Source organism: Lagenorhynchus albirostris, chromosome 14, assembly GCF_949774975.1.
Source record: "Lagenorhynchus albirostris chromosome 14, mLagAlb1.1, whole genome shotgun sequence".
NCBI lineage: Eukaryota > Metazoa > Chordata > Mammalia > Artiodactyla > Delphinidae > Lagenorhynchus > Lagenorhynchus albirostris.
The window spans coordinates 54,177,454-54,196,397 of record NC_083108.1 but is presented as its reverse complement, the minus strand read 5'-3'; the positions used below and the strand labels follow the sequence as shown (position 1 = coordinate 54,196,397).

Here is an 18,944-nt window from a genome sequence, read left to right as displayed (position 1 = left end):
CTCTCACCGCTGAGGGCCCAGGTTCAATCCCTGGTCTGAGAACTAAAATCCCACAAGCTGTGCAGTGTGGCCAAAAAGAGAAAAAAAGAAAAAGAAAAAACTTAGCGTGTTATTTGATGAAGCTGTACCTCTGTCCCAGAGCAGTCCCTTCATCTCTATGTGGGGAAATATAGCTTAAAAGACATATTTTTTTTTTTGTACAGAGGAAATTGAAAGGAGCAGCACAAAGTAACTATAGCCACTAGAACAAGTCTAAAAATTCTCCATCAAAATAAAAAACAGAAACATACTAAAAAAGGTAGGAGGCCAAGGTCACAGGCTCAGAAAGCCAACACTTAGGGACATGAAATGCACCGAATAGTAGATTAAGTGTTAAGACTTAGCACAGAGAAACTACAAAACAGATTTCTTGGCCTTGGAGAGTTCATTATTTCAGGCCCTGGCTCATCATAAGGTTTAGGAAACCAGGAGGACGTGTCACATTCTGCAAGTCTCCCTGAGAAGCAGACGTGGCCAAAAGGAAGTGGAGTGGTGGAGGAAAGGGGGCGTTTGACAGCAGAAAAATAAGTGGAGGTATTTGAAAGAGAAAACTTGCATATGATCAACTGCCAAAGCGACCATCAGATCTTTACTGAACAGTCTGATGAAAGTGGGATGGTTCCAAGTTGTTTCATTTCAGGCATAGTGTGTGGAAAGTGAACTTGCAGAATCTCGCAGGGAACGTGGCTCTATTCCGGCTGGTACCCACACACAAGCTGAGCTCAGATGAGTCTCAGTTTCCTCAGCTACACAATGGGAATAACATCTCTCATCCGGGCTGTGAGGAGTAAATGAGATATGCACCCAAAGTGTTCAAGAACGGTTGTAATAATAATATAACAAATAATAAAATCTTCAATAAATATTATAGCTTTTCTTTTCCAAATCACTCTAACATTTTTTATTTCAGTACTGGACTTACAGATGCTACCAGAAAACCATGTTACAATTAGAAGGACCGTTGATGAGAGAATTTAAAGTAAGTGATGTTCCGGATTGTGCAGACTGTCTGTACGAACAAGCTGGAGGAAAAGTTAGCTAACGTAAATATACACATAGGCATTTCACAGACTCATCTGAATGAATCAAATTCCAAAACAAAAATCAACGGAAATAACTTTTTCCTTTTTTTATTATTTTTTTGCCACACAGCGCGGCTTGTGGGATCTTAGTTCCCCCACCAGGGATTGAACACAGGCCCTTGGCAGTGAGAGCACGGAGTCCTCACCACTGGAACGCCAGGGAATTCCCTGGAAAGAACTTTAAAGTAACAAAACATTAGTGATCAGATTAGGTAACAAGCCAAAAGGTAATAAAATGTTATTTAAAGGGTTAAAAGTTAAAAAGACTATCTTTTAGTGTATTTCAATCTATTTACATTCTCTAAAAGCCCTATCCTCATATTAAAATTTATATGAAAAGAATACATGCCTTTAGTGTATTAAGTATATACATATTAGCAATAATTTGAGGCAAGATAGAAAAGCTGAATTTGTCCTAAGGTCATACATTTGAGTGATTCAATCAAATGTGACCATGTTCAAGTTTCAGTAATTTATTTATGAAGACAAGTTTGGAATATTAAAAAAAACAAGAAAAGCAAGTTGGCAAGGCTTCTTAGGATAACAATTTACCTTCTAGAAAAACCCCTCTATTGTTTCATTTTCCTTATCCCTATGCTGTTACTTAAATGTCTGTTCTCTGCAAGTCTGAGTACATCCCTATCGTGGGATTTGATTCCATTTGTAAGTCACTGACTCAGTGCTTCAGAGTTTGTACGTTCTCCGGTGTCTATAAAATATTTCATTCAAGACTGTTTCCTTGGTATTTGGTGAAATCCTTGTCGTTGTGGTCTCCATCGTTTTATCATGCTGCCCTTACTTGTCAGCTGTCCTATTGTGACCGTGAACCTTAAGTTACTCCTTTTCCTCAGCCACAAGGTATTGTTGAGTATTTTCTGCTTCCAGTCTCTGAATCATAAAACCCATCTAAGATGGCAGTCTGTTTTTAGTGAGAGGTCAAGACTTGCCACATTCTCCTCTCACTGAGACTGTTTAAACCTTGATGTCTGAATACTGCTTTTTACTCTCTGGCCAGGTTCCAGATATAAACTTTATTTTTTGGTTCGATCCAAAGCCACGTTTACCTTCCTGCAGTGTTAGGTCTATTTGTTAGTGTCTTGGTTTTACATATTGTATGGGCTATAGGTACACCATAGGATGAGCTCAGTGCCAAATTCAACTCTCACTGGTTAAGCTGACCTGGGTGATAATTCTACAGCAAATTGCATTTCTTTTACAAAAACTGTCAAATGCCCCAAAAGACTACAAAAGCAAATTTTTCTAGGTCTGCAAAGAGAATCAATTGTCAACTCCCAGTGTTCTACTTACAAAGAGAAACAGTGGCTAAAGAATAGTTTAGAGCAGTGGTTCCCAAATTTGTTTATGTATTAGAATCATCAGGGGATCTTTAAAATAATTCCGAAATCCAAGCCACAGTTGTTTTTAAAGCTTTCCAGGCAATTCCAATGTGTAGATAAGTTTGAGAACTCCTGATTCAGAGTTTTAAAGTAGAGGGTCGGGCTTCCCTGGTGGCACAGTAGTTGAGAGTCCGCCTGCCGATACAGGGGACACGCGTTCGTGCCCCGGCCTGGGAAGATCCCACATGTCGCGGCGCGGCTGGGCCCGTGAGCCATGGCCGCTGAGCCTGCGCGTCCGGAGCCTGTGCTCCGCAACGAGAGAGGCCACAACAGTGAGGGGCCCACGTACTGCAAAAAAAAAAAAAAAAAAAAGTAGAGGGTCAGTCATCCACTTTCAGAAGAAGGGAACTTCAAGGGGGTAAGACGTGCAAGTTTGCACCTTGATACCTGAGGGCACACCTCATTCTTCAGAAGACTAAGGGTGGCAGAGAGCTGCAGCCTTAATGGCTTGAGATATCAAGGACCGAGTTGGGGTTGGTAGTGCAGATGGAGTTAGCAGAGGAATCCTGGAAAGGAAGGAACAGCGGAAGGAGCAAACCTGAAACTCTGAATCCCAGTGAGTCCACTGAAAGGCAGCAGCTGGAAGCTTAAAGAACTGATCAGAGATCTGAGCTACTATCTACTACAGGGGAGAAGGAGACTGAGGTTTCAGTCCAGCCAAATGACTGGCTGCCAGAACAAAAATTAACACTCTTCAGAGGAATGTAGCAGAATCCAGAGTCCTTATTAATGTATCATCCATAATGTCCACTGTATAGTAAAACATCATCAGACAAGAAAAAAGTATCAATACGTGACTCCTACTGAAGCAAAATGCAGTCAAAAACTTTAAGGAAGCTATTATAAGTAACTTATAGGAAAACATACTCTTATTTAATAGACTGACGGGGAATCTCAGCAGAGAAATAGCAATGATAAAAAAAAGGACTAATTGGGAATTCTGCATGTGACAAATACAATAACTGATATCAAAATTCACTGGATGGCCTCAACAGCACTTTAGAGACAGTGGAAGAGCTGGTGAATTAAAAGTTAATACAAACGATCCAATCTGAAGATTAGAGAGAAGCAAGATTAAAGAAAAGGGACTTCCCTGGTGGCACAGTGGTTAAGAATCCACCTGCCAGTGCAGGGGACATGGGTTCGAGCCCTGGTCCAGGAAGATCCCACACGCTGCGGAGCCACTAAGCCCGTGCACCACAACTACTAAGACTGTGCTCTAGAGCCCGCAAGCCACAACTACTGAAGCCCATGCACCTCGAGTCTGTGCTCCGCAACAAGAGAAGCCACTTCAATGAGAAGCCCATGCATCACAACAAAGAGTAGCCCCCGCTCACCCCAACTAGAGAAAGCCTGTGTGCAGCAACAAAGACCCAACACAGCCAAAAATAAATAAATAAAATAAATAATTTATTTTAAAAAAAGATGAAAGAAAAACATGATAATCTCAGATAATGTACTGGAGTTCTAGAGATCTACTGGAGTTCTAGAAGGAGAGGAGAAAAGAGAAAAAAATTTTTGAAGAAATAATGGCCACTATTTCCCAAATTTGGTAAAAAAACAAAACATAACTTACAGATCCAAGCTCAACAAACCCCCAAGCAGGATAAACTACAATTATACCTAGGCACATCATAGCCAAACTGCTGAAATACAAAGATGAAAGAGCCAGAGAAAGACATTACATACAAGAGAACAATGATACAAGTGACAACTGATGTCTCTTCAGAAACAATGGAAACCAGACAATAAATGCCTTTCAAGTGATGGAAAAAAACAACCCAGGATTCTATCTTCAGTGAAACTCTCCTTCAAAGATGAAAGTAAAATAAAAGTCATTTTCAGTGAACAAAAATAGATGATTAGTCACCAGCAGGCCTCCACAATTCTCAAGAAAATTTAAGCTGAAGAGAAATGACGTGTCATTCAGACTCACAAGGAATGAAGAACATCAGAAATGGTAGATATTTAGCAAATATAAAAGACTATAGGGATTTCTCTGGTGGCACAGGGGTTAAGAATCTGCCTGCCAATGCAGGGGACATGGGTTCGAGCCCTGGTCTGGGAAGATCCCACATGCTGTGGAGCAACTAAACCTGTATGCCACAACTACTGAGCCCACGTGCCACAACTACTGAAGCCCGTGTGCCTAGAGCCCATGCCCTGCAACAAGAGAGGCCACCACAATGAGAAGCCCGCACACAGCAATGAAGAGTAGCCCACTCACCGCAACTAGAGAAAGCTCACGTGCAGCAATGAAGACTCAATGCAGCCATAAATAAATAAATTTATATTAAAAGAAGACGATATACAGGCATACCTTGTTTTATTGCACTTTGCTTTATTGTGCTTTGCAGGTGTTGTTTTTTACAAATTGAAGGTTTGTGGCAACTCTGTGTCAAGTCTAGTTTTAGTGCCACAGCATTTGTTCACTTCATGTCTGTGCCACATTTTGGTAATTCTTGCCGTATTTCAAACCGTTTCATTTTTATTCTATTTGTTACAGTGACCTGTAATCAGTGAGTTTTCTTTTTTTTTGCCACGCCATGTGGCTTGTGGGATCTTAGTTCCCCAACCAGGGATCGAAACCACACCCTCGGCAGTGAAAGCCCAGAGTCCTAACCACTGGACCGCCAGGGCATTCCCTCAGTGATCTTTGATGTTATTAAGTATTGCAAAAAGATTATGACTTGCTGAATGCCGAGATGATGGTTAGTACTCTTTATCAAATAAAGGATTTTTAAATTAAGGTATGTACATTTTTTATTGCACATTTAATAGACTACAGTATAATGTAAACATAACTCCTATATGGACTGGGAACCAAAAAATTTGTGTGACTCACTTTGTGATATTCACTTCATTGTGGTGGTTTGGAACCAAACCCACAATATCTCCAATGTATGCCTGTATACATTCTCTTTTCTCTTAATTTTTAAAAAAGACACATGCCTGTTTCAAACAAAAATTATACTGTTGGATTTATCAGGTATAGCTATTATATATGAAAAACAACAAAAAAAGAAGAGAGTAAATGGAACCATACTGTTCCAAGTTTCTATATTTTGTATGAGGTTGTATAATATTAATTCTAAGTTGACTGTGATAAATTAAAGATGTATACTGTAATCCCCTAGAACAACCATTAAAAACAGTATAGGGCTTCCCTGGTGGCGCAGTGGTTGAGAGTCCACCTGCTGATGCAGGGGACACGGGTTCGTGCCCTGGTCCGGGAGGATCCCACATGCCGCGGAGTGGCTGGGCCCGTGAGCCATGGCCATTGAGCCTGCGCGTCCGGAGCCTGTGCTCCGCAATGGGAGAGGCCACAACGGTGGGAGGCCCGTGTACCGCAAAAATACAAATAAAAAAACAATATAATCTGAAAGCCAATAGAAAAATCACAACAAAATATTTAAAATATTCAACTAACCCAAAAAAGGCAAGAAAAGAGGAACAGAGGGAGGAAAAAAATCCAAATGGTAAACCGAATCCAAACATATCAGTAGTTATATTAAATATAAACCAACTAAACACACGAAGTAAAAGGCAGAGATTGTTAGGCCAGTTAAAAAAGCACGACCCAACTACATGTTATCTTAAAGAGATGAACTTTAAATACAAATTCTTAAAGAGATGAACTTTAAATACAAATTAAGTTAGGGCTTCCCTGGTGGCACAGTGGTTAAGAATCCACCTGCCAGTGCAGGGGACACAGGTTCAAGCCTTGGTCCAGGAAGATCCCACATGCCATGGAGCAACTAAGCCTGTGCACCACAACTACTGAGCCTACACTCTAGAGCCTGCGAGCCACAACTACTGAGCCCGCGAGCCACAACTACTGAAGCCCGTGCACCTAGAGCCCATGCTGTGCAACGAGAAGCCACCACAGTAAGAAGCCCCAACAAAGAGTAGCCCCCACTTGCCACAACTAGAGAAAGCCCGTGCGCAGCAATGAAGACCCAATGCAGCCAAAAATAAATAAATAAAATTTAAAAAACACAAGTTAAAAGTAAACAAATGAAAAAAGATATTTCATGCAAATACTAAGCAAACAGTTATTTCTCTTTGGCTCCAATTTGAATAAACACTTTTTTACATGTACCTTTCCAATTACATTTGTTACACACCAGTTATTTATCAACCTGGATCCATTTGGGGTGATTCTTTTTTTTTAATGTTTGGGTTTCATTTGACCCTTGACATTTATTTTTCTTTTAAATCACTCACATGACTGCTTTCTCCCCTCCCCCACCCAGTATGATTAATGAAATGTCTTATCAAGGGAAGCCTTTCAGGATTTGCTGGTCTCTCTTATCTGTACTCAAAGGATTTCAGCATTTGATCTAGCTATTAAAGCAGGTAATGATTCTTAATCCCCTTTGATTTTTCATTCTTATTTGTTTACTTTGCTCCTTTTATGTACATCATTTCCTTTTTGGTTTTGTCTATTTCTGCAACTCTGAGGTGGGGCTAGCCCACTGGAGGCTGATGAGCCCTTCAAAGCCGCCCCCCTCACAGGCTAGAGGCACCACCTCCTCCTCCCTTGTTTTTTCTTCCCACCCCTGGTTGTCCTCATCAGTTTTTCTCTTCCACTTAGAGAAGTCTTTGAGTTTAGCTCTTTCTACAGTAGGCACCTTCTAAACAGAATTTCAAAATTAGACAAGCTTAAGTTTGGAAGAGTTTTCCTACATTCTTTAAACAATACTGAAGCTCTAATGCTCCCTCAAACTTAGACAATTCATAGCTGGGGCAGGGCTGGAAAGAACATGACTATAGTAACAAAGAAACCTCATACTAAGCATGACTACAAAGAATGGTTTTGTGGCATGTGACAAACCTGCTCAAGTGAAAGGAACACCACCAATTCCCTTCTAGCCATCCTGGCTTCATAAAGAACTGCCTATCCCAACAAACTCCACTTGTGTATGGTACCGCTTTTCACAAACCGTGACCTTAGGAAAGAAACCTAATAAACTAACAGTCCCATGGGAGACAGAACCCCACTGCTTTCACCACTTTAGACAATGTTTTAAAAGATGCTTTTAAACGTAAAGAGGCCTTACCTGACTGGACCACTGAACAAAAATTATTTTAGACGGTAACGTGCAAGAGGCAATACTAAGAACTGCTTGGGTTGCTGTTTACTTCTGAAAACCTGAGCCCCGATCAGGTGCTTTGAGATCTTCCTTTTCAACGTGGGTCGTGTCTTAAAATACGCAGACTAGGTCACCAAGGGATTTAGTGGTTAGCTAAACACCCATGGAAACGATTCATTCCAACTTGCAGTTTTAAGTAAAGATTTAAGGGCCTGCTATGCCTCCTATCAAGAGTAAATTATCACACATCCTGTTTATACAGCCTGGCTTGTCCACAGTTCTTCAAAGAGCTGGTGACACCCCCCTAACTCACACTCCACCCTACCCCCAACTTCCTGCTCATTGGGGTGCTATATTCCTACTCATTTTTAAGAGATGCCTCCCTCAACAAAATACTCTGCATTACAATACTTTTTAAAGAAAATACTTTATTACGTCATGAAAAAAATGCATCAATCAACTAGATTCATACTTGTTTGAAAAAAAATTGAAAATTTATTAATTAGACAGTATGTGGGCATCCTGTTCCACATGGGAATGAGAAGATGCTATAGGTTCTCTAAGTATTGCACAGTCTGAAAAAGACACCAACAAAAAAAAGGGGAGGGGAAAAAAAAAATCACATAATCTTGGGAACCACCTCACATTATGAATAATCTACCAAGAAACATTTAAAAAAGAAAACCCTTTGTTTCTACAGTAGCTTTGAGTTTATAGTTCTTGGAATGACTGTATTCCATTGACAACATCTCAGTAACAGGAAGCTTCATTTTAGCAATCCCATGTGCAAATATTAATAAAAAAATATATAAAATAATGCAATTCACCTCTTGCCATCATCCCAGCAATCATAACATTTCTGAGAACTGTTTTGCTTGAAAAAAGGGGTTAAGCCATAAGTTTTGCCTGAAGCTCCATTTCTGCAGCCCGTTTGAGTGCAACATCTACCAGAAGCTGAAATCCACTAAAATCTTGGTTGAGGTCCGGTGGAGTAGGGGGAGGAGTGTTGAAAAGACCACTCTGTGTGTGTGCACTTGGTCCAGATTTACACGTGTCCTCTGGGTACATGAGGGAGGTGTCTGTAAAGCTGCTGGCTGCCATCTGCTGTATATCTGCGTTTTGTCCCACACCAACTGACTGGCAGAGAGAGAAAGGCACATCTTTCAATGCAGTCACAGTGGTATGACAGATAACCGATGGACGAGCCAAAATGGATCCTGGGGATGACGGCTTAGGAGACAGTGGCCTCCCTAGGGCTGGGTTGGGTCCAGCTGTACAGGAGTGAAAAGGGCTCTCCTCTAGAGCCGGCATGAAGTTTTTGATGCCTGTTGCTGACTCCACAGAGCTGGCTTCAGATATCTTGGCCCCTCGGCGGGAAATTGTGAACTGATTTGGATCTTTGCCATCCTTTCTCAGCATGTCGGGGAGGAGCCTGCGCCGGGCGTTGATAAACCAGTTACAGACCTGAAATCATACGGGGATGTTTTAGACGCTTTAACACTCCGCCAACACGCCCGAGAGCCTTCTTGGGGGCGCCTTACTGCTCTCTCTCTTTGCATTAAAGGAGGCATGAAAAGGCTTATCGGGACCTTCAAAGTTATTTAGAGGTATTTGAGCCCAGCCAAGAAAAGAGAGGTGTTTCCTGTCATAAACCTCCTCTTTTTCTAATACAAATCCCCTTTTTGGTCTCTCATCATCCTTAAACCTTTTCAGAAGGAAGGAAAAGAAAGGTATACATTCTCAAACGCCTGAAAATGATTTTAGAGAGGGAATTTTACCTTTTAACTCTCCCCATATTAACCTGTTATCTACCGCCCCAGCATTTAAGTTAATCAACTACAGGAAAACCTTTCCTGGATGAAAAGAGCCACTCCTCCCAGTTACTGATTTTTCCCAGTTCAAATGACTATGTCAACAGACAGAACATGAATTACCTCACTGAAGTCTGAACTTGTTTAAATATCAAACCAGTTTCCTGGGCAATAGAGTAAGATTTAACCTCCTTCTTATGTTTGTTGCATAAAGGAAGGCTCTTTTAGGCATTAAAGGAAATGCTATTTGACAGATGACTGTCAAGTGTTTCTGTTTCTCTACATAGCCAGTTATTAGCTGTTAGCACTATAAAAAGTTTACAAGAAAAAGATATGCCCCCCCCTTTTTTTGAGTGGGGAGGCACTTAATGACTTGCTATACCGGAATGCTATAAAGCGACTTTGGGGAAAAAACCCACCACACCCCCGGGCATACAGCTGGTGTTCCTTTCCCTTACCTGTAGTGTAGAGAGGTGTGTTTGTTGGGACAGTAATGCTTTTTCTTGCTCTGAGGGGTAGGCATTGTATCGGTGTTCATACAGCCAATCGCGGAGAATCTGAACGGATTCCTTGGGCAGGTTGCCCCTCCGCCTTCTCTTGCCCGAGCCAGCAGAAGAGGAGAGGTCCAGGGGGCTGTCCATGCTGTCATCATCCTCGGTCTCACTGCCAGACGCGGCAACAACACCTACGAGAGGACAGAGGCCAGCCGTCAGCCACTGTTATCAGCAAAGCTCACCTCTTTTGACCACTCAGCACAACTGTGTTTTCTCAACTCTTGAGAGCCAAACAAGCGAAGAACGGGTGTTTTCCGTCCTGAAACACCAGAGCTCATGCGAAATCTCAAGAGTAATTCGACTGGCAGCATATTCTAGATTCCCAGCCCACCGGCAGATTCCCTTTCGTACCCATTTTCCTATAGGATTCAACATCTCACGTTCCTTTTCAATGGTGCTCAGAAATGTCTAATCCAGCAAGTGAGACACAGCTGCACCTAGCTTGCGAATAGCTTGCCACGTGTGAAACAGGAAAGGTGTCATAAGCAGACGGGATGTGTCTGACAACCTTCTCCGTGAGGTCATTGCTAACTAGGAAAAACAATCCAACTAATATACCTTTGAAACACTGTTCTTCCTCCCTCTTCCGCTGAAGGTTTTGAAATAAAAAGGAAGATTTTTTCCACTGATATAAGCCAAGAAAATTACACTTGTAACCCAGTTAGTAGTCTAAAGATAAAATGCATGGCAGAATTTTCTGCCAATTCCTTTTCTTTTCCTTTTCATTGCTACCCCCATTTATTCAAAACTAGACACCTACTTTTAATGGACAGTACTAGTCACTTTTTACTAAATGCAAACAACCACTGAAGTTTTAAATTTAATTGCATAAAAATATTCTATTTTTAGTACTTAATGTAAGAGGTCAAAAAATGCCTAGGAGTGAATAAACTTTAAAACTTCCATAAATTTCAACTGCCAGTTTAATCCAAACCCAGGATACTACATATCAATAAGCAGAGATCAGCTTTAAATCGTTACATGACAAAGAAAACTGAATATGCAACCCCCAGAGGAAACTCTTGTTTACAAGCGCTTTAATCCTACCAGAAATTTTTAAAAAGTCACACCCATAGAGAATATTTAAATCACACATAGACTGGGTTCTACAAAAATTCAGACTTGGCCCTTTTAGACATTTAAAGATAATTTTGAACTTTAACCCTTCCCCGTTTCAAAACTACAAAAGGCTACTCTGACTAAAGACGTATATTCTCATTTTTGAAGACAATTTAGAATTTTAAAAACATAAATAAATTACAAACTATAGTATGCTTGAAAAACCAGTATTTCTATATAAAGGAAATTAAAATAGCATGACATTTAAAGGTAGGCACTCTTAACTTTGTTGACACAAGCTCAAGTGGTTTACCTTGATAGGAAATAAAACAGAATATTCCTCAGAGTGATAAACCATTCAATGTATCTTAAAGGAACTTTTCCCAAACCCCATCCTTTCAAAGCATTTTAACACAGTGAAACTCAAAAAGCTACTCATTCAAGATTTGCTGATGAGCTAGCTCATCAGTTAATTGAGTCTTAACTCTTCTTTGTGACACATTTTCAGTTTTGGACTGCAGGGGGCAGAAGGTGCTGGAGGGAGTGTCCGCAGAAAAGGCAGAACCTTCCAAAGTAAAGCAAGTTCTAACAAAAGAGTAGGATGATCTTGCAAATTCACTTTGGCTCAAGGCTTAATTAACAAACAGCCATCAGTAAAAGGCCCAGCAATCCTAAATTTTAATGGCAGCTGCGTATCTGATGTTTTTCAACCCAGATTTCATTAAACTGCTTAAAAAGAAAGAAAAAAAAGGAGGCACATTTAAAACTGAAAGTGCTTTCACTGTTGAGAAGATGAGAAACTTTTAAAACCTGTGTTGAAACTTGGGTGAAGAACTACTAACAAAAAAACCTTAAGAAATTATAAATGTTCCTGTTTTACATTTGCTCTGATAAAGAAATCTTAACTTTTAAAAACGTGTCAAGTAACTGAATGACTAAAGCAAATGTGAATAAAGCAATTTGTTTAAACTCTTCAAAAAGTCTGAAAAGTCAGAACTTCTCTAGGCTATTAACCCCACCTCCCCTTTTTAACGTTTTAGAAACAGTGTGAAAGTCTGCTCACTGAACAGTGAATTCCCAACTGTAAATTGACAATCACAAATAGTTTGAAACAAACAAAAAACCCCTAAAGCCTGTCCTTTGATCTGCTCACTTAGTTTGACAAGAAGCCTGACCTTTGAAAACAGGCTAGTGACACAAAAGCAGGTTTCAGTTAAGCAACACCAAACTGCAGCGACTTTACTCTGTTCTCAGTTCATTTAAATAAAAGAGCGGCCAGGCCTCCGGACCTCTTAACAAATATTTCCAATATGTGCACAAAAGCTGACGGAACAGGAAGTTAAGACTTCAATTCCTCGGCTGTGCCGGCTGGTATTTCACTACAGCAAACCACGTTTGCTGCTGTCATGACTGTTTTCATTAAAACTCTCCCTCCGGACTGTGGCTCAACTTGGAAAAACAAAAAGACTTTTCCAAGTTACTCATTTCCTATTGTAACAGGGCTTTGGAACACTTTCCCGGTTACGACTTGTTTCCAAACGTTTTACTCTGCTCACACTTTAAAAAATGTGGTGGTCGGGGGCGGGGGGGCGGTGCGGGGGGGATCACAAGTCTCTTTTACTCCATCCACATACAAGGAAATTTGTTTAGAAAGCCACAAGATGCTCTATGAATCCCACAGCCCTAAAAAGCATTTTTTTTCCTGAGTAGTAACAGGGGGAGGGGCAGAGCCCGGGGGGGGGTGGGCAGAGAGACAATGGTTGTGAAGTTGGACTCTTAAAAAAAAAAAATCTGGACTAGAAAAAGATCTGGGAATAACAATAACCGAAGGCAACGCTTAAGGGTACAAATAGGAAAAAGCAAACCTAACCTAACAGGTTTCCCGATCAGAACATCTCAGGAGAAGCGACCGGAAACTTACTTAACCCCCCAGGCACTAAATCCAAGGAGCGCTAGGATGAACCCAGCCGCAGAAGTCTGAAGCAAGAATCCCACATCGTCAGAAACCGGGAGCAAAGAGACTTAGGGGGTTTTCCTCAACGAATCTGCTTGCTTGTTTGAAAATCTTTTGGGGAGATCTTTTGGGCATTCTCAGTTTTCTAAGACGAGACACTATTGTCACAAAGCAGTCTTACCAAATCCCCGGCTCCGCGATTGAGGTAAGTGCTTTTGTTTTCAACAAAACTTGAAAAGATTTTCACTGACTTTTATAATACGGACAGTCCAACTCGGCGAGCCAGATCTCTTCCGGAGCCCTAGCGGAGGCCACTGGGCGCGGGGCCCCCAGGTGGCTGGAGGCCGGGGCGGGGGCGGGCAGGACCTAGAGGGACTCGCCGAGGGAGGAGCCCGGCCCGGCCGGCCCGGGAGCTTTTGTTCCGCCAACTCCTCGGCCCCCGCTGAAGTCGCCCCTCCGACCGCACGAGTGAGAGCAAACCCAGGCCTTGGAGTTTCAGATTACAAGAAGAAACTGAAAACGGGGCCGTGAATCTCAACCTCCTCAGGGGCCTGCCCACCCGCAAAGGATTTGCCAGGAAAACCTAAAAAGGGAAAGAAACCCGGGCAACCTCGGCAGTCTCCGCTCCCCCGCAAGGGCTCCGAACCAGTGGCGAAGTTTCCCCTCCAACACGTCAACTTTCATTGTTTCCATGAGTCGGCGCGGTAGCAGTACCTCGCGCCCCGGGGCAGCGCGCCCCGAAGATTCCCCAGGGACCGGCGGGTTCCTGCCCCGTCCCCTGGCTGGGGTGGGGGGAGGGCGCCGAGAGAGGGGTGCCGGGAAGGACGGGGGGCACCGGCACAATAGCGGGGAGGGGGAACCCCAGAACCTTACGGGTGGTCGGGGAGGATCATCACAGCCTCCCCGCCAGAGCCCGAACAATGGGGGGAACCCGCCCCGGCGCAAGCCCAGCTCTGCTCTGGCTCGCGGATCACAAGACGCACCCGTCAAAAACAACCCAACTTGTCCCAGTCAGTTCACCAGAAGGGAGAGAACGCCTCCCAGGGACGATCTGGACCTGTCAGCCTTCCACGAGTTGACCTGGTCTCCCTGGGCGCCCCCGGGCGCTCCCCGCGCGCCTTTTCTCGCCGAGCCCAGTTAAACGTCCAAACCTCTGAGCCCCCGCTCTCGCCCTTCAGGGTCCCCGGGGAGAGGACGCGCGGGGAGTTAGTTCCACTACAACTACCAAGGCCCCGGGGTGGACGTTTAGTTTGACTCCCGCCCGCAAAGCGGGACGTGGGGAGCTCCGCGTGTTTCAAAGGCACCAGCCCAGGATCAAACGAACAGAAATCCAAGGTGAAAATGTGGCCGAGGGAACCCTCTCGGCTTCGAGGCTGCCCCACTCTAACGGGAGTCTGTTCTAACCGTATTCGCTCGACGAGTCTGAAAGAATGTGGAGCTGGAGAAACTCTGGCCGCAGCTGGGCATGCGCAGTAGTCACCCCTCCCCCCACCCCGCCCGCGCTGGCTTCCCCAAGCGATTAACTTCTGTTTTGAACCACTCGACATAAATCACAACAGAAAAGCCAACTCCGGCCCACGACGGAACATTCGGGGGTACCTCCCTGCTAGGGACTGAAAAGTTAACTTCAAAAGGGAGTTAAAATTCTTTAACCTTCCGTGGTGGTGCCTTTTTTCCCCCTTTTTCTTTCTGTGTATTTTGTTTTTAAACCAGACTGACGGCAAGTTTTAGCTATAAAGCTTCCAGAACGCTTCGTGGAAACAATGACAGACTCACTCTTTGCATGTCACACTTGAACTCATTCTGACTGCACGCCGCTTGCCCGCAGTCCTAACTCTTCCTCTTGCCCCAGATACATCGTGGGAAAACTTGTAGAGGCTGGGAATTCTTAAAAGTCTAGCTTTCCAAAGGGACCGACACCCGGGGGCGACCTGGGGTCCAGAGTCGCCTTCCTCTGATGGTGTAAACGCCCCATCCCTGGAGAAGACGTGCCCGGCCCAGCCGGGAGTGAGCGGGGACCCAGGAGCCCAACTTTGAGACAAAGGCGCCGCGGCTCCGCCGGCCGGGCCGCCCAGGGTCCCAACGGGGAAAAGCGGGGCAGGGGTGCCCCCGACCCGGACCCCACTCCCCCGCCCGCGAGAAAGAGCAAGAAGCCACGCGGCGAGCGTGGGGTGTCTGCGGAGACAATGAAACTTGGAGGCGCACAAACAAGGCGGCGAGCGTGTTTCTTGACAACGTGCCAGCAGCGTGGAGAGGCCCGTCTCCCCACAACAGCCCCTCGGTGTTGTGTCTAAGAAGGAAACAACAACTGCCATTTCAGACGCAGCCTCAACAAAGAGAACGGCCGCCGCTCGGGCCTGCGAGCCCCGGGGCGGAAAAGTCCACCAAGTCACTCTCGCCCCGAACCCAGCGCCGCCCCTCGGGCACGTTTCCCTAGGACTCGCGTCCACGGCGCGCGCAGCCCGCGAGCCTTACCTTTCTTGCTTTTCATTCTGGAGCTCCCCTTCCAGCGCGAGGCGACGCTGGGGTCTCCAGGGGCTAGGAGCGAGGGCGAAGGGGCCGAGTGATTGTCCTCCTTCCCGGCCGACTCTCCCGTAACTTGTAGAACGCGCTCCAGCCGTTATTGCTAAACAAGGCGCTCGGATCCCAGGCTCCCGCTCCTTGGGTGGAATTCAAGTGACACTTGGGCTTTCTCCTGCCGGAATCTTCTGGCAGCCGGCCGGGGGCTCCCCCTCGCCCAACTCGCTCCCCTCCCCACACCGCTCCTTTGTTCCCCGCTCCTGCTCGGCGCACCTCGGCGCTGTCAGAGTGAGCGAGGCGAGGAGGGAAGGTACAGGAGGTCCTGCCTCCGCCCCCAGCCGCCCGCCCCGTCCCCCGCCCGCCCCGCCGCTCCTCCGCCCCTCCCCCCGCACCTTCCAGCCGCGGAGGACCGCACCGAGCGCCGCGGCCGCGCCGCCTCACCCCGCGTCCCCGGGCCGCTGTCACCCGTTCCTCGTGGGGGCGGCCGAGCCCAGAAACGCGATCGCTGCTCCCCACTGCGCGCACGCCGCCTGCATCCCCGGCTCGGCGGCGGCGACACCAGCCGAGCGCCCCGAGTTTCTACTTTAGGCCTTTCTTCCCGGGCCTGGCGAGGGTGCGTTTGGTTAGGAAATTGCAACAGATGGAAAAGAGGCCGTCTCCTCCTCCCCCTCCTCCACCCCAGGGAAGAAAAGGCTCCCCTTTCGTTTTTGACAGCTGCCCCAACTCCACCGTCCCCGCTCTGGCAGCCGGAGAAGACAGCGGCTGCTGGTTCAAGGGGCGGGGCTCCGTAGGAAAAGTATTCGGGACAAGAACCAACTTCTTCCAGAATGCGCGGCTGCCATTGACACGCGGGCGCGGCGCGGCGCACCCTTCTCCTCCGGGGGCTCTTCCTCCACAGCAACAGTGGGGGGCGGGGGGGAGGATGAGGCACAGACACCCCGGGTGAAAGTCTGTTCCCCCCGGCTAAAGCTGCGAGTTTCGTACTGGATTGCAAGGCAGTTTCGAAATCTAACATGTTGCGGACAGACACTTGTCATGCTCACATGCTCTTTAAAAGTCTCTGCCTGGGGACGGCCCGGACGCGCGCCCGCCCCGCCTAGACTCGGCCTGACATCCGCACCCCCGGACCCGGGCAGCTGTGCCGCCTTTATGGGAAGGGGGCTACCACCCCCGGGGGCGCTCATCTGTTTCGGTAAACAGAGTCTACTTTTAGGACTTATATCCTGCTAGGGGACCCTTTTCTCCCCACCCCCCCACCTCCGGTACTTCAAACAGAAACTAACCATTAAGTAAATACATGTTCCTGTTGCTTTAATTTGGTTGAGAGGAGGACTCCAGTAGGAGTTCCTAGATGAAATTACCCTTTAAAAAGACTTCTCCTCTCCTCTCCTTTTCGCGTTTGTCCCCTTCGTCGTTTTGAAGTAAACGAACTGTCACATGCCACACTAAGACTTTCCCCATCACTTAAAAAAAAAAAAAACCCAAACGTAAATAATTTAGCCCGATAGAGACGTCAGCTCCCGAGTCAGCCTCCAGTTTCTGCTCTGTGCTGTTTTTGTTTTGTAATCTCTGTGAAGAACCCGGCAGAAGCTCCGTGGAAATAAGGTTCAACCCAAGGAGGAATAAGGCAGCCAAACGATGACTAACTAGATTTTGGAGCCTCTGTTTTAGGATTACACTGAAAATTAAAGCCAGCCTCCCACATACTCACCCTCCCCCAAAAAAGACACCCCCGCCCCGAGAGTGAATAAGGCCAGAGTTTACAAAGCTTGGGTGGTTTTTTCCAATTACAGGGCTTAAAATGAATAAACAAGGAAAACAGCGTCAGTCTAAGAAGGGAACGACCTTACGATTATTTTTTTCCTGTGGTGTGCCGACTGCTCGGCACCTAAGAGAACACACATCTAAAACGACCAAGGGGGGAACGTGGTCCTGGGGGAAACCACCAGCCTGGAGGGGCTCCCCTGTAACTTGCCGGAGTGCAGTTCCTTCCCGGCCTGGCGGCAGATGAATCAGCGGCTGCGCCCGCGCGCAGGACAGATGTGGGGCGGGGAGGGGCCCGTTAGAGGGCCGCTCAGCTCCCGCGTTTGAAGGGTTGTTTGTTGCTGGGATTGGTGGCTCACATCCGTTGGGGACCGGGAGAAGGGGGAGGAGGGACGCAGGAGGAGGAGCCGGACCGCCGGCGCTGCGCCTCAGCGGTCGGGGTGGCAGGAGCCTCGTCTGGAGCCGGTTACTGGGGAGACGCTTTGTTTGCTAACTTCGAAAGCCGCTTCGGCTGCCTCGGCCTCTTTCGAAGCCGGTCCACGAAACCCGCCTTCGGGTCGGCTTAACCCTCCCCCTGGGCCGTTTGCACCAGCGCGAGACAAAACTGTTTCCTTCTTCCGCGTGGTTCTCCGCGGCCACGCGGTGGCTCTCATTATGTACACAAAAGTATCTTTTCCTTCGTCTAAGTGAACTTGGCTGATTATTGCGATTCTCAAGCAGCCGAGATGGAAACAGAGGGTTGCAGGGAGTTTATAGCTAGAAAACAAACTTTACCGGGGAAGGGGCGCCGAGAATTAAAAGCCTCTTTTCAAATGGCCAGGAGGAGAAAGTCGAACTTTCAACTCTCTCGCTGGAGGTCCGGCTTGGTCCGGGCAATGCTCACCTTTGGCTCGAGCGAATCACACCGAAGCAGCTATTAAAGCTGGCGAGATGCTCCCGAGAGGAACACGGGCCCCCTGCCCCGGGTCGATGTCCTCCCTCCCACATCCTCAAGGCCCGTCCCAAACTTGTTTCAAGCTTTGGATTGTTGGTGCATTCTGGGTAGAAAGTGCCCGGAGTCTGCGTAACACAGGCCAGGAAAACAACCCGAAAGAGTGGGCTTGAAAAACCAGCAGTTGCTTAGGATATTTTTGTTTATTTGCTTTTCTCAAGGTGGAAAAACAAGTTTCAGTTCTGGCTCTGTGAGTCCCGAAATATCCCAGGTAGGGCCTCTCGGTGAAACTGATCCAGTGTCCTTTAAGATTCTTCCCGGTGCTTGGGGGGAAGAAATGTGGATTCACATTTACTATGTATTATTTGCTGAATTCGTGTGGATGTTAATTATATTGGAAAATTGCATGAATGAAAAGTGAGAAAGTGTTTGGTACTTGATCATCGTTTTACACCATTATTTTTTCCCTCCAGGCACACAGTTCCATTTGGTGTCTTATCTTCCCAGGCTGCCTCAAGGCCAAGAAAAGACACAGAGTTAAGTTACTTTTCACAGCTGCAAACCCTTCAAAAGCAAAAACTCAAAAAAAGAAACTTGGAAAGGCACATAAGCCAGAAAAGTGTATCAATACTTGCAGTTATTATTTTGATACGTGGTCCATCAAGTGATTGAAGACTATTTATTTCCTTCATCTCAGTGACCGCTGATAATGCCTGATTCCACGTGGCACTCGTCTT

At 46.0% G+C, this 18,944-nt stretch overlaps 1 protein-coding gene across 5 annotated transcripts; it reads right to left on the bottom strand.

The window, feature by feature from the left end:
- Positions 1-921: 921 nt before the first annotated feature.
- Positions 922-16,811, bottom strand: TGIF1 (TGFB induced factor homeobox 1). Of its 5 annotated transcripts, XM_060120886.1 has the most exons (5): positions 16,796-16,811; positions 15,905-16,116; positions 15,468-15,652; positions 9,884-10,110; positions 8,023-9,078 (listed from the first exon to the last, which is right to left on the bottom strand). In XM_060120886.1, the coding sequence occupies exons 3-5, from the start codon at positions 15,481-15,483 to the stop codon at positions 8,503-8,505; spliced, it is 819 nt and encodes a 272-aa protein (XP_059976869.1). In that variant the 5' UTR covers positions 15,484-15,652; positions 15,905-16,116; positions 16,796-16,811; the 3' UTR covers positions 8,023-8,502. The 5 variants fall into 5 exon arrangements, 4 of the variants coding, with proteins under 4 accessions (XP_059976869.1, XP_059976868.1, XP_059976870.1 ...); XR_009534684.1 differs by lacking the exons at positions 15,905-16,116; positions 16,796-16,811 and adding an exon at positions 922-2,806 and having other exon boundaries at positions 8,442-9,078; positions 15,468-15,808; XM_060120885.1 differs by lacking the exon at positions 16,796-16,811 and having other exon boundaries at positions 15,905-16,373.
- Positions 16,812-18,944: the final 2,133 nt, after the last annotated feature.

Coding starts and splice junctions, on each gene's coding strand:
- TGIF1 (XM_060120886.1), bottom strand. Junction 9,079..9,883: donor CACACCTCTCTACACTACAG/GTAAGGGAAAGG, acceptor GTATGATTTCAG/GTCTGTAACTGGTTTATCAA.